Source organism: Corythoichthys intestinalis, chromosome 3 (genome assembly GCF_030265065.1).
Source record: "Corythoichthys intestinalis isolate RoL2023-P3 chromosome 3, ASM3026506v1, whole genome shotgun sequence".
In the NCBI taxonomy this organism is placed as follows: domain Eukaryota; kingdom Metazoa; phylum Chordata; class Actinopteri; order Syngnathiformes; family Syngnathidae; genus Corythoichthys; species Corythoichthys intestinalis.
Window position 1 is genome coordinate 55,439,320 of NC_080397.1, and position 14,652 is coordinate 55,453,971.

At 40.9% G+C, this 14,652-nt stretch overlaps 1 protein-coding gene across 2 annotated transcripts in view; it reads left to right on the forward strand.

The window, feature by feature from the left end:
* The first annotated feature begins 4,028 nt into the window (after positions 1-4,028).
* Positions 4,029-14,652, forward strand: part of LOC130913270 (mitochondrial import receptor subunit TOM70-like) — a 68,007-nt gene continuing 57,383 nt past the window's right edge. The window contains exons 1-3 of one of the 2 annotated variants that reach the window (XM_057831737.1): positions 4,029-4,221; positions 10,493-10,666; positions 13,692-13,818. In XM_057831737.1, coding sequence (XP_057687720.1) covers positions 4,099-4,221; positions 10,493-10,666; positions 13,692-13,818 — 424 coding nt within the window. In that variant the 5' untranslated portion in view covers positions 4,029-4,098. The remainder of the gene's footprint in view (positions 4,222-10,492; positions 10,667-13,691; positions 13,819-14,652) is intronic. The other variant, XM_057831738.1, reaches the window with a different exon arrangement.

Here is a 14,652-nt window from a genome sequence, read left to right on the forward strand (position 1 = left end):
TATTTCATAATACACGCGGTATTTTATGCCCCTGAATGATATGGACCGCTTGGATGTGTGTGGAAGCGATCGCTATTTTTATTTAGTTTTTTGAATCCCGCGCCATGAAAATGAGTGACTTCCGGCTTCGGTCTTGCATTGAGGAGGAGGGCGCTGTGACGTGTACGGTAGAAGACGTCCTCTTCACTATACAGTGTACTGTTGTGTATGAGGACGAAGGATTCAGCTGATTTTGCGGATGAATACGTTTATTTTTCGCATCACGCCAGCCAAACGGCTGCAGAAAAATCATTCTGTATGAGGGAAAGGCGTACGCGCCTTTTTGGAGTTTCAAAAGGTTCCCATTCACCGTGGATATTTACTGGGGGACCATTGGACTTATGAGGAAGTGAGTAAACATCTTGTTTTGTATTTGGTCAAATACGAATACAGCGACTACAAAGTAAACACTACAAACTTCCTTTAAATAAAGGACTACTTACGTTTGATCATTGATAGGCATGTAAAAATTAATGCTCGTTAGCAGCAGCATGTTAGCTGCACAACAACTGCAGCTACCCTCCTCCGGGGAACAAACTGTAAATGGCGTACCGCACGCAGGCTATTTTTAGACCGTGACGTCGCATCGTAAAGCGGAAGTAAAGCCGAAGTGGGACATTATAGACCCGCCCTCGCATAGACTCAACGTAAAAAGTGCTACTTTTCGCCGGTAATCTTTCAAAAACCAACATGCCGATCATGCATTGCTTTTTTGGAACTTGTAGAAATGACTCTAGACATTACGACCATGAAGGATGCTTTCTTCATACGTTCCCGGAAAACAAAAACTCGGGAGGAAAAAATGTGAAGACCGAATCAACTTGCGCGGACTTTTTAACACCAGCTCGGCGAATCCATTCAAGTTTCATATGCAGTAAACATTATGTTGGGTTGGCATGGTCTTTCAGAGGACAAAGAGGTAAGCCATTTTATATTTTTAACTTATTTTTTTAGCGTAACGCTGTGCCGTACTGCTTCTGTCTGACAATGAATGACCTGAAAAGAATTATAATGGTATCTGACTGCCACTGTTACCGTTTCTGTTTTATATATATTAAAAAACAACTTTAGTAAGGGAGGAGTGTAAATAAATTATAGGATTAAGATGTGTTATCAATGAAAAAATTACAAGTGTTCGTTGGCTGTCACTGAGTAGCATTTGCGATCGCTACACAAAGCTAACTAAAGTACCCCCAAGAACGGTAAGAGACGTAGGACAACCAGAGGATATGTAAGAAAGACAGGGCTGATGGTAAAGGATAGCTTGTTGAAACGGGAGAATGTCATTGTCAGTCGCGTCGATAAAAAAGCTAAAGCTATGCTTAGGTCGGCTCGTTTTTTTTGTCTTTTTCAGCCTTCGACACTAAAGCCATCTCTTTAACTGAACATTTTTATGTTCTTCCACATCTATGCCAGTCAACTTGGCACCAGGCACATCATTTTCGGAGAGAATTGGTAGGTTTAGCGCTGTAAATGTCTCCTTCGTACACGATTTCCATTCATTTCCTATTAGGGACAAACGATGGCTTGTCCTTGGTTAGCAACGGTAGCTAATGTAATGAATATTAATGAGCGGAAGTGACGTGTTGCTTGCGGTACGCCATTGCTCTCCGCCAGGCGATTTGCCGATCCGCGAAGACAATCGACAACTGGGTCGTCATGTCAAATAATCCAGGCTAGTTATGTGTAATTTTCCGTTTTGTCTTTTTTTTCGTTTGCAAATGCTGTTAACCAGCGATTTTTCATGTTTGAAGTGTCACCTTTTAACCGCAAGTTTGCTTTCACGAGACGACTGCCAATGCTTTATAGCAGGCTAAAGTAAGGTGCCCTTTTCCCCCATTCACCTCAGAGTAGCAGTGCTAACGTTACAGTGTTTAATATAGATGTGTTTTCTTAGTTTGTATGTCTGAACTTTAATTTTACAGCGTGTTGATAAGAGAAAGGAAGTGGAGTCTCATATGCCAGCAGCAATATATGCACGCACGCATGCACGTGCGCAGCGATAAAAGGCAGCCGTGAAAATTACCGGCCTCATTTTTATTTGCCGTGCGATAAATGGACTCTTTGCATATCGTGACAGGCTTAGCAACTTCAACAAAACATGTCGTTAGTTAGATGGACTTACAAACTGGGTGACGGCGCTTTAGGTGTTTATTCACTGCCGACGTGCAGCCAAGCTTGGCATTGAAGAGACGTTTCTTTGAAATGAGTCAATGTTTTGGACACTCTGGTGCGCTTTTTTTTGGCTTTGTGCCGCTTTCCCCGCTTGCATACAGAGCATCCGACATTCAGAACTTTCCACGCCAGAGGTTGCGCTAGACTTTTTCGTTGTCTGTCATTTTGACTGACAGGGTCATAAAAATCCGGTCATAATCTATTTTTACCCGTCACTTAAATTTTTAAAATGATAATAATGACATATTCAATAGCAGTGTTGGTCAAAAGCAGTGCGTTACTTACTCTGAATAAATTGAAGAAACTACCAGCCATGTTGTGTCTACTCTCTGCTCTGTTGATTTGTCATCCAAGACTCGGGGTGCGTTCAGGTTTGCGAATAGCGCACGTACTTCTGACTCCAAGCTGTTTGTCCCTGCTCATTCAATTAGGCTACGTTCATACTACAGGTCTTAATGCACAAATCCGACTTTTTGGTCATATCCGTTTTTTTGGCGTGCCTGTTCAGACTGCTTTTGTCCATTGAGACCATTCAAGTATTACGCATGCGCTCTAATTCGTAGTCCGACACGCGCCGGTGCACAGAAGCATCAAAACAAATGACAAGTCATCCGTCATTCCAGGGATGTCATATTTTACTTTTCAAAAGGAGGAGACAAATAACAGACATAAATAATCCCTGTTTAGGCTTATATTCACAGTTTATATGGATCGATAGCATGCACGCACTGTCTGTGCATGTCACACACACACATACGGGCAGTTTGCCCCGACTCTCCAAGAAGGGCTGCAGCCAGACACCTCTCCCGACTCTCGGCCATGTAGGAAATGTTGAAATATAGCTCACATGGAGCAGAGAGAAAACTGATCATTCTCATGCTTATCCTCAAACCATTTTTACTTTTTTTATGACTGTTGTCAAGCCCGGCCCTTCCCCAAAAGCCGTGTTCACTGCAAGCTAGGTGCTAATAACGCACAGCTGAAATCGGATTTGGGACACTGGACGGTACAGACCGCCGCGACAGTCTGGAAAAATGTGGCCCAGATCGGATTTGAACCACATACAAAAATGACCCAGATCGGATTTGAAATGGTCCACTTCTATGCGACTTGTCCCGTTCAGACCGTCAAGTTAATGCCTGACTCAAGTCGGAAAAACACGAACAAATTGGATTCGTTCGACCTGTAGAATGAACGTAGCGTTAGACAATGCTCTCCAAAGCTTCCTAACGTTTCCGTGTTTGCTACACCTGAATGCTAGTTCGGACATTTTTCCGAGTAAGGCCAACGACGTCATGCATCAAGAGAGACAATGGCTAATTAATATGCTCACTCACCATCCTGTGGTCTGGGGTGTGATTGCAACCGGTCAACGACGGAAAATATTCGGTTAACGCGACCCCTGTTCCACGCATATATATTTTTTTAACCCTTCATTAACCGTCGACGGGATGTTTTGCTCGTCGACGGATTAACGTCATCGATGACGTCGACTGTGTTGGGACAGCTCTAGTTATTTGTGGTTTTCTTAAATGTGTAAGCCTATTTTTGTTTGTAAAATTGTATAAATGTGTTAATTTAAAAAAAAAAAATATTCACAGTCGTCGAAAAGAGAGTTGTATTTACATACCCACAAAAAATCTGACGTCAGAATTTTGTGTCTACAGATACAAAGGCCTAATTAGTTAATATGAGTTCGAAAATTTATTTAAAAATTTATATAAAACATAAATACTTTATATACGAACACGAATGTGTAAATACGACAACAAATCTTTTTGTCCCATATCTACCTCCATCATCTCATATCCCAGAGTTCCTCACGGCGCATGCGATAAAGAAGACGACTGGCTGGACCAGCTAGCCACACTAGGGTTGCTCATAATGGCTGCCTCCAGGCCAATCGAGCCGCAGTCAGGCACTGTCGTCCCCCGTTGGCAGCTCGCTCTGCTGGTCGGCGCACCCATCGTGCTCGGGGTGGGAGCCGTGTATCTATTGAACCGCATGGTAGGACTAATGCTACATGTTTTGTCTGATTTTGCATGCCTTTGATGTTGCCTTTATATTTCAAAGAAAGAATTGTTCGCAGTGGCCTGGTTTGGTTCCTTTTTTCAGGACACCTTGAACTTCATGTCCAAACTGTTCACTGACCAATTATAAATCAACATTTTGGGACCAAAAAGACAAAGAAAAAAAAAATTTGCAAAATTTTTTTGTCAAAATTTGTAATATTGATGTCCTATTGACAACCAAACATGCTCACCGAACTGTTTTGAACATATTTATTCAACATGTTATGATGAACATTCAACGCAAAAAAAAGTTTTATATTTGATAATTCAACATAAACAGCTGGTGTAGTCATAGGCGTTTTTGGCATTTATACATGCTCTGGTCAAAACAGGTTATGTACAGTAAACTGAAGTGCAAAACAGTGGAAAAAAATATATACCTTCTAACACAAAAGGGTTTGGAGGACATCTCTGTGTGTTTAGGTCTTGCACCGATCCCTTAATGAAAACGATGTACACAATGTACATCACGATGTATACACAAATTGAGGAGACTGACTGTGGGAGGAAAAATTAAAATATGTAGGCTGAGCCAATGGTGACCGACATCTGCCGCGCTAACTTCTCAAGCATCATCTGCGATGACAACCCATCCCTCTTCAATGCTGACCCCTTCTCCTCTTTCCAGTGGGGCAGTGAGTGTAGATCGCTCATTATCACTGCGCATGTACAGGACATGAGAAAAAATATGTAAGTATCCATTAAAATAACAGTATATATTCGGGTATAAATAACAGTAATAATAATGGAAATCTATATATATATAAAAAAGTCACTGAATATCTGCTACATCCCTAATCGTCATATAGAAAGAAGAACAGTAACTGGACTGTAACTGTAAATGCCTGCCTGAGATACACATACAATATACTAGACAAATGACTTTGAAGTAATGTCCACATTTTATTGTTACATCATATACAAACACACATACAGTTATATAGCATCATATAGACCCTACTCACCTACGTCACAAAATGACGTGTCGCTGTATCCGGCCGCCATATTGTCCGTATTTTTTAGACCTATTCTCATTGTTTTCAATTAGTCATGCAAGTTATAGAGCAATTCATGGACGCCCCGGTGTTATCTGACGCTGTAAACTCATTGGATGCGTTGCATAAAAGGCGTTATGTGGAAAAGCTTCAGTTTATCCATTCGCCAGATCCGTATTTGATGCCTAAATCGATGTTTTTCGCCCCGCTGTCTTCGCCATCTTTGCCTGACCCTGATATTTACAACTATCTTGTCCACACAAAATCAGCCTATTCTCACGAAAGTTTGAAAAACTTTAAGAGCTTGGAGGCTTATAAATGCTACGTTGCTGGTTGGGTGAAACAGGTCCTCGTACACGAAAATTCGGCAGGAATCTTGTGCTCGGAAGGTGAGTTACAAAATTTTCAATTCAAAATCTTTTGTTCTTGCTAACATCCACTGTCAAGTCTAATGTATTTCATGTCATTTGTCAATGGAGCTCGGGCTTTTAATGTTTACAGTGCTTTGTAAAAGTATTCAGCCCCTTTGAACCTTGCAACCTTTCGCCACATTTCAGGCTTCAAACATAAAGATATAAAATTTTAATTTTTTGTCAAGAATCAACAACAAGTGGGACACAATCGTGAAGTGGAACAAAATTTATTGGATAATTTAAACTTTTTTAACAAATCAAAAACTAAAAAGTGGGGCGTGCAATATTAATCGGCCCCCTTGCGTTAATACATTGTAGCGCCACCTTTTGCTCCAATTACAGCTGCAAGTCGCTTGGGGTATGTTTCTATCAGTTTTGCACATCGAGAGACTGACATTCTTGCCCATTCTTCCTTGCAAAACAGCTCGAGCTCAGTGAGGTTGGATGGAGAGTGTTTGTGAACAGCAGTCTTCAGCTCTTTCCACAGATTCTCGATTGGATTCAGGTCTGGACTTTGACTTGGCCATTCTAACACCTGGATACGTTTATTTTTTAACCATTCCATTGTAGATTTGGCTTTATGTTTTGGATCATTGTCCTGTTGGAAGATAAATCTCCGTCCCAGTCTCAGGTCTTGTGCAGATACCAATAGGTTTTCTTCCAGAATGTTCCTGTATTTGGCTGCATCCATCTTCCCGTCAATTTTAACCATCTTCCCTGTCCCTGCTGAAGAAAAGCAGGCCCAAACCATGATGCTGCCACCACCATGTTTGACAGTGGGGATGGTGTGTTCAGGGTGATGAGCTGTGTTGCTTTTACGCCAAACCTATCGTTTTGCATTGTGGCCAAAAAGTTCAATTTTGGTTTCATCTGACCAGAGCACCTTCTTCCACATGTTTGGTGTGTCTCCCAGGTGGCTTGTGGCAAACTTTAAACGAGACTTTTTATGGATATCTTTGAGAAATGGCTTACTTCTTGCCACTCTTCCATAAAGGCCAGATTTGTGCAGTGTGCGACTGATTGTTGTCCTATGGACAGACTCTCCCACCTCAGCTGTAGATCTCTGCAGTTCATCCAGAGTGATCATGGGCCTCTTGGCTGCATCTCTGATCAGTTTTCTCCTTGTCTGAGAAGAAAGTTTGGTGGGACGGCCGGGTCTTGGTAGATTTGCAGTGGTCTGATGCTCCTTCCATTTCAATATGATGGCTTGCACAGTGCTCCTTGAGATGTTTAAAGCTTGGGAAATGTTTTTGTATCCAAATCCGGCTTTAAACTTCTCCACAACAGTATCTCGGACCTGCCTGGTGTGTTCGTTGGTTTTCATAATGCTCTCTGCACTTTAAACAGAACCCTGAGACTATCACAGGGCAGGTGCATTTATACGGAGACTTGATTACACACAGGTGGATTCTATTTATCATCATCGGTCATTTAGGACAACATTGGATCATTCAGAGATCCTCACTGAACTTCTTGAGTGAGTTTGCTGCACTGAAAGTAAAGGGGCCGAATAATATTGCACGCCCCACTTTTCAGTTTTTTATTTTTTTAAAAAGTTTAAATTATCCAGTAAATGTTGTTCCACTTCACGATTGTGTCTCACTTGTTTTTGATTCTTGACAAAAAAAAATTAAATTTCATATCTTTATGTTTGAAGCCTGAAATGTGGCGAAAGGTTGCAAGATTCAAGGGGGCCGAATACTTTTGCAAGGCACTGTAACAGCATAACCTGCATGTAGGTACACTTTTTGCTGGGGACGGGACATTAATAAGACCAAACAGATTGGATGAAGGGGGCAAAGGGCCACATTTCTCATGTATATGAACCTAATTATTAATAGGCAAAATGATCAATGCAAAATAAATCCCCATCTACTGATAATAACTTTTACGTGCATTGGTTCAGATGATACACTGTTCGATTCAAACCTTTGTTTTCAAAAAATACTAAAGAAACATTTTGAAAACCTCCTGAATAAATGTCTGGTTTTTATTAGCAAACATAAACATAATGGAAAATAATTCACTTAATAATGGTAGGGTCAATTCTATCCTTACGACATATGGAACTATTGAAAGATCTAAATTCTCGATATAACTGAACATTATACGTGCAAAAAAGGTAAGGTTGCTTAAAAGTTGGTGGGGACAATTTTAGCATCCTGAAAAGTTGGTCGTGTTATTTCCCTACCGTCCCTATGCAAACCTACGCCCTTTTTGCATAAGTCCTCCTTATTTTCCTTTACTTTAAAAAATCTCTCCGCCTCAGTGGAGAGGATTGCTTCAATTAGATCGTTCCGTTCGTTCCGTTGACAAGCCAGAAAACACAGTGGATGTGTCCAAATGTCTAGCTAACCTTTCATCTTTCTCAGCAAAACCATGTAATCGTTCTACATATATGCCACGTTTAGAAGAGCTTACACGCTCATACGACGAAATGTTAACTCCTGTTTAGCTAGGATGCAGGTTGCATTAATGAGGTATTTCAAACTCTTTACCTTAGCATTCTGGATGCTACCGTTGAGCTTCCGCTGTTCGTCAAAGCCAAATCGATCCTTGAGCTTCCAAAAGTTTTTAAAGCAATCAGGCTTTAAATGTGAGTGGTCGAGCTCTCATGTTTGCTAAGGCTTCGTGGTAGTTTTTTAATGTCACAATATCTCGTGTTAGTCCAGACATTGGCACAAGTTGAGAAGAAAAGGCAGGGAAAGCAGCAAAGGCGATTTTTCGAAGGACAGCCACATAGCCAGTCTTTTCGGGTGTACCAGTCCGTTTGAAAAGCGCGAGTTCTCTTCTGTCCCGTAGTTTGCAAGCAAAGCAAACCTTTTAGCTCCGGTGTTGTTAACCGCGTCCGCTTTTGACGGAAAGTCCAGTTTCACGTACGCCCCCTTTCAGTGCGGCAGAGTACCATCTGCCGCAACCTGTGCCTTTTCACTGCGGTTTTATTTCCCATCAGCAAAACTAAATATGTCGCTAACAAACATTAAACTTTAAGGGTTAAAGACATTAGCCAGACTGTGGAAAATCAGGTCAAATAAACGTATCTGGAAACATTATAATGGCGACATGCAGATGTATGGCAACCAGCACGCTCCAATTTCATGTATCAACCCAGTTTGTTATGGATTGCGCAATCAGAGGTGAGGCTTTACTCGTTGCTGCCGCACCTCTCGTTTCATTTCGTTATTTGAACAGGAAATGGGCAAATTCAGCGATTATGACTATAAAATATGTTTGAGATGAGTCGTACATTAAGAGCAATGGACAAATATTAATATAAATTTGATGCTTTAATTATTTTTTTGTCATGATGACAGGCATACCTGATAAGTTGTAGAAATTGCAAATAGGGAGATTTATGTTTGCCAACCCTGATGACGCGCGCGCGCGCGACAGTCGCTAAGACAAAATGCAACCATTTTTTTTCAAGGTCATTTTGGTCACAACACTTGTGTAAAAATTAACTACACTGTCAAACAACCTCTTTTTGGTGGCATGAGAGATAATCTTCAACTTGCTCATGTATTGTCTGGCATCATGTGATACTGCTATGTTGCCTGTGTCATGCCAGTTCTCCTTGTTCCTGTAATCAACATCTAGGATATCCTCAGCTTTCCTGATCACATCCATTTGCACAAATTTGGACATCAGCTTCCTCAGCAGCCTCTTCATCTCATCAACCATCACTCCAATTAGGGTTTCGTCAGACTAAATCAGCAAGATTAAAAACATTAATTACATCATTTAGAAAATTAATCATATTTGTTTTTAAAAGTATCTTTGTCATGGCAGTTTTTTAATTGAATTGTAACCTAGAATTGAAACATTATATTTTTTGTTTCAGCACAGTAATAATGATATAATGTAATAAAGTGTATAGTATACACTTTAGCTTCAGCATAATAGCGAATCTAAATGATTAAACTTCAAGTAAGTAACAATACGCTTTCTCACTTAAATTCATATATTGTGGGGGTAGGATCGCAGTGGTTTAATATTCCATGATGTTTGATCCACGAAAACACAGAGTAAAGCGGCGACTTCTTCCTCGTTATCGTTCTCCCATCATTAGCTCTAATGCTATTAGCATTAGGCTAGTTAGCTATCGCTGGCAGGTAAGACTTACGGCAATTACGTTGACGAACGTCGTTTTTCCCGAATACTGGAGGCCGACCAGGGTCAGCTCCATCTCTTCCTTCCAAAATAAAGACTTGAACCAGTCTAAAAGCCAGTTTATTAGTGCCAGCATCTTGGGAAGTCGGTGGTGCTTCGCCTCTTCCCTCCCTGTCAGATGTTTGGTTGGGCTTTTCCGGCTCTGAAGGGGAGGGAGGGCAGGGAAGTCGGAGACGGCCAGGCTATTCGTTGTTGGTCACTTTCCGAATCGGGCCGAATGGTATCGGCCTGCCTCACCTGTCATCATGACCGCACGTCATTGGGTCAATGTAAGTCTGAACATATTGATTGTACTGTAATTCACTTAATAATGGTAGGGTTAATTCTATCCTTTCAACATGGGAAGACAATTTAAATTACCTATATAACTGAAGTCATTATATAATGCAAATAAGGTTGCGTAAAAGTTGGTACGGACAATTAAAGCATCCTGAAAAGTTGGTTGTGTTATGTCCCTACCGCCCCTATGCAAACCTACGCCCTTGGCTGCAGCTGTTGCAAGCGTTATGTCACCTGACAAAGACCGATTGGAAAATTTCTCACGGCACACCTGATGATCTCTCACCTCACTGCCGCGGCACACCGGTTGAAAAACACTGGCCTAATAGACATCTTTCTCCCCTTTTAGAGTCTTTTGGCTCGTGCCCGAGAGGCAAATCGAAAAGGCAACAAATACTTTAATGCGGCCAACTACTGGAACGCCATCCACTGTTTCACAGAGGCCATTGAACTCTGCCCCACTGAACGGAAGAGAGACCTGTCGGAGTTCTATCACAACCGAGCGGGGGCATATGAGCAGCTGGTTGGCACTTATTCTACTAAATTAGCAAAGAACACTTTAGTGCAGGGGTCCCCAACCTTTTTTGCACCACGGACCGCTGTGATTTGGGTCTTTTTTTCACGGACCGGTGTTCTGTCAAATTTCACACCCTTGTAAAATTTTGCTTTTGTTGCGGTGAAAAAAAAGCCCTCTTTTATATTCAGTTGGACTCTCAATGTTATCCAATGGGGCTAAAAAACTATTTACATCATAAACATACATGTGCAACACGGAAATGGCTTAAATTAATGCTTAACGACACGGCGAAGTCGTTAAGTGAGAGAGCTGCGTGCAGTTGTTGTGTGCACCTAACATGGCAAACTTAAGTTAATATTCCTGTCTTTGAAGAAAGTTTGTTGTATGTACTTTGAAACGTTTAACGTTATGCGCATGCCAAATTTGTCAGAACACCGACTATGTGCGGCAAAAAAAATACAGCAAATAGAAAATAACTAGGGCTGTCAAACGATTAAAATTTTTAATCGAGTTAATCACAGCTTAAAAATTAATTGCAATGAATCGCAATTCAAACCATCTCTAAAATATGCCATATTTTTCTGTAAATTATTCTTGGAACGGAACGATAAGACAAGGCGGAAATATACATTCAACATACTGTACATCAGTACTGTATTTGTTTATTATAAGAATAAATGCACAAGACGGCATTAACATTCTTTCTGTGAAAGGGGTCCACGGATAGAAAGACTTGTAATTCTTAAAAGATAAATGTGAGTTCAAGTTATAGTAATTTTGATAGTTTGTATATTGTGACTAAATATTGCCATCTAGTGTATTTGTTGAGCTAAACTTAATGTTTGAATAGAGTATTATTTTGCATAGCTATTTTGATTGGGAATGCCAGATGTCTTTGCATTGAGCGCTTTTCTTTTTGTGAACATTATTTTGTTTTTGAGGGATAGGAATATTATTTTTGTTGTGCTTTCACTAAATGATACTGTAGTGACTTAAATGTTCTTAACTGCCCAAATGCATGATGGGAATTTGAACAACCATGAGTCAAAATGGTGGCTGCAAATGGTATATCTTCTCTGCGTTGAGTACATTATAGGTTTAAAGTAAATGATCATCTTCAGTCATTCTTCTCAATGTCGGTTCGCCACAATAGTTCTAATTATTGTGGTAGAAATGCCACAGCTTATACCAATAAATAGCGCGGCTCTAATACAGTGCCTTGCAAAAGTATTCGGCCCTTTTGAATCTTGCAACCTTTCGCCACATTTCAGGCTTCAAACATAAAGATATGAAATGTAATTTTTTTGTCAAGAATCAACAAGTGGGACACAATCGTGAAGTGGAATAACATCTATTGGATAATTTAAACTTTTTTAACAAATAAAAAACTGAAAAGTGGGGCGTGCAATATTATTCGGCCCCTTTACTTTCAGTGCAGCAAACTCACTCCAGAAGTTCAGTGAGGATCTCTGAATGATCCAGTGTTGTCCTAAATGACCGATGATGATAAATAGAATCCACCTGTGTGTAATCAAGTCTCCGTATAAATGCACCTGCTCTGTGAGTCTCAGGGTTCTTTTTAAAGTGCAGAGAGCATTATGAAAACCAAGGAACACACCAGGCAGGTCCGAGATACTGTTGTGGAGAAGTTTAAAGCCGGATTTGGATACAAAAAGATTTCCCAAGCTTTAAACATCTCAAGGAGCACTCTGCAAGCCATCATATTGAAATGGAAGGAGCATCAGACCACTGCAAATCTACCAAGACCCGGCCGTCCATCCAAACTTTCTTCTCAAACAAGGAGAAAACTGATCAGAGATGCAGCCAAGAGGCCCATGATCACTCTGGATGAACTGCAGAGATCTACAGCTGAGGTGGGAGAGTCTGTCCATAGGACAACAATCAGTCGTACACTGCACAAATCTGGCCTTTATGGAAGAGTGGCAAGAAGAAAGCCATTTCTCAAAGATATCCATAAAAAGTCTCGTTTAAAGTTTGCCACAAGCCACCTGGGAGACACACCAAACATGTGGAAGAAGGTGCTCTGGTCAGATGAAACCAAAATTTTTGGCCACAATGCAAAACGATATGTTTGGCGTAAAAGCAACACAGCTCATCACCCTGAACACACCATCCCCACTGTCAAACATGGTGGTGGCAGCATCATGGTTTGGGCCTGCTTTTCTTCAGCAGGGACAGGGAAGATGGTTAAAATTGACGGGAAGATGGATGCAGCCAAATACAGGAACATTCTGGAAGAAAACCTGTTGGTATCTGCACAAGACCTGAGACTGGGACGGAAATTTATCTTCCAACAGGACAATGATCCAAAACATAAAGCCAAATCTACAATGGAATGGTTCAAAAATAAACGTATCCAGGTGTTAGAATTCAGACCTGAATCCAATCGAGAATCTGTGGAAAGAGCTGAAGACTGCTGTTCACAAACACTCTCCATCCAACCTCACTGAGCTCCAGCTGTTTTGCAAGGAAGAATGGGCAAGAATGTCAGTCTCTCGATGTGCAAAACTGATAGAAACATACTCCAAGCGACTTGCAGCTGTAATTGGAGCAAAAGGTGGCGCTACAAAGTATTAACGCAACGGGGCCGAATAATATTGCACGCCCCACTTTTCAGTTTTTTATTTGTTAAAAAAGTTTAAATTATCCAATAAATTTTGTTCCACTTCACGATTGTGTCCCACTTGTTGTTGATTCTTGACAAAAAATTAAAATTTTATATCTTTATGTTTGAAGCCTGAAATGTGGCGAAAGGTTGCAAGGTTCAAGGGGGCCGAATACTTTTGCAAGGCACTGTATATCTAGAGTAAACAGGGCTATTGGTGTGTTAAGTGTCACAGGCCAAAGTCAATCGGCCAGAATGCAGTCGTTAATAAATTATTTATTATTTCTGCGCGGCCAGGTACCAAATGCGCCGCGGACCGGTACGGTCGTTGGGGACCCCTGCTTTAGTGTGTCTCTGCTGCATATGGGAGACTTTTCTGTTACTAACGGTTGCCTTTTACCATAGATGATTAAGATTGGCGTGGTGAGAGACTGCACACTGGCACTAATGCTCAACCCAACTTACACAAATGCTTTCTTGAAGAGGGCCAGAGCTCATGATGAACTGGACAATAAGAAAGAATGCCTGGAAGGTGAGTAAAACTAGTCAAACCTTGATCGGGCCTGACACTAAATTAATGACTTCAAAATGTCTCACCTTTAGGCGAAATTCGCCGTTTTGAAGTCAAAAAGGGTGACCTACGTGAATTGTGTAGATCCGAGGAGAATTTTTTTCGTGGGGGGGGTTAAATTATTATTTTTGTCATCATGTGATTAACTTAGTCCGTAAACTGACCACTTCAGAAATCGGTCCTTTAAAAAAAGTTTCACTTGGACAGTCAGAAAATCCTTCTGGCTGTTTCGCTGACGAGAACCAATCATAGGACCATACCTGTCAAGTTGTACGGTTTCAGCGTAATTTGTACAAGTGAGCACTGATTTTTAAATGTGTATGCGTACGTTCAAAATCTGGACGTTTATCGTGCATGACGTTTTTTTTCTCCGTTCGGAACGGATTTTGTCACTGTTCCGGCAACGAGACAATGTGAGTTACTATGCGTTACTACGTTGGTTGAATGACGTGAGAAATGTCAGAGACATGGAGAGAGAAGAGTGTTTGTTGTGACGCTGTAGCAAACGCGATGCTAGGCCAGATGACTCCAATATTTCCTGACTGTAGCCAACAGCCTACAATCTACGCCTACAGTGGGGCAAATAAGTATTTAGTCAACCACAAACTGTGCAAGTTCTCCCACTTGAAAATATTAGAGAGGCCTGTAATTGTCAACATGGGTCAACCTCAACCATGAGAAACAGAATGTCGAAAAAAATAAACAGGAAATCACATTGTTTGATTTTTTTTAAGAATTTATTTGCAAATTATGGTGGAAAATAAGTATTTGGTCAATACCAAAAGTTCATCTCAA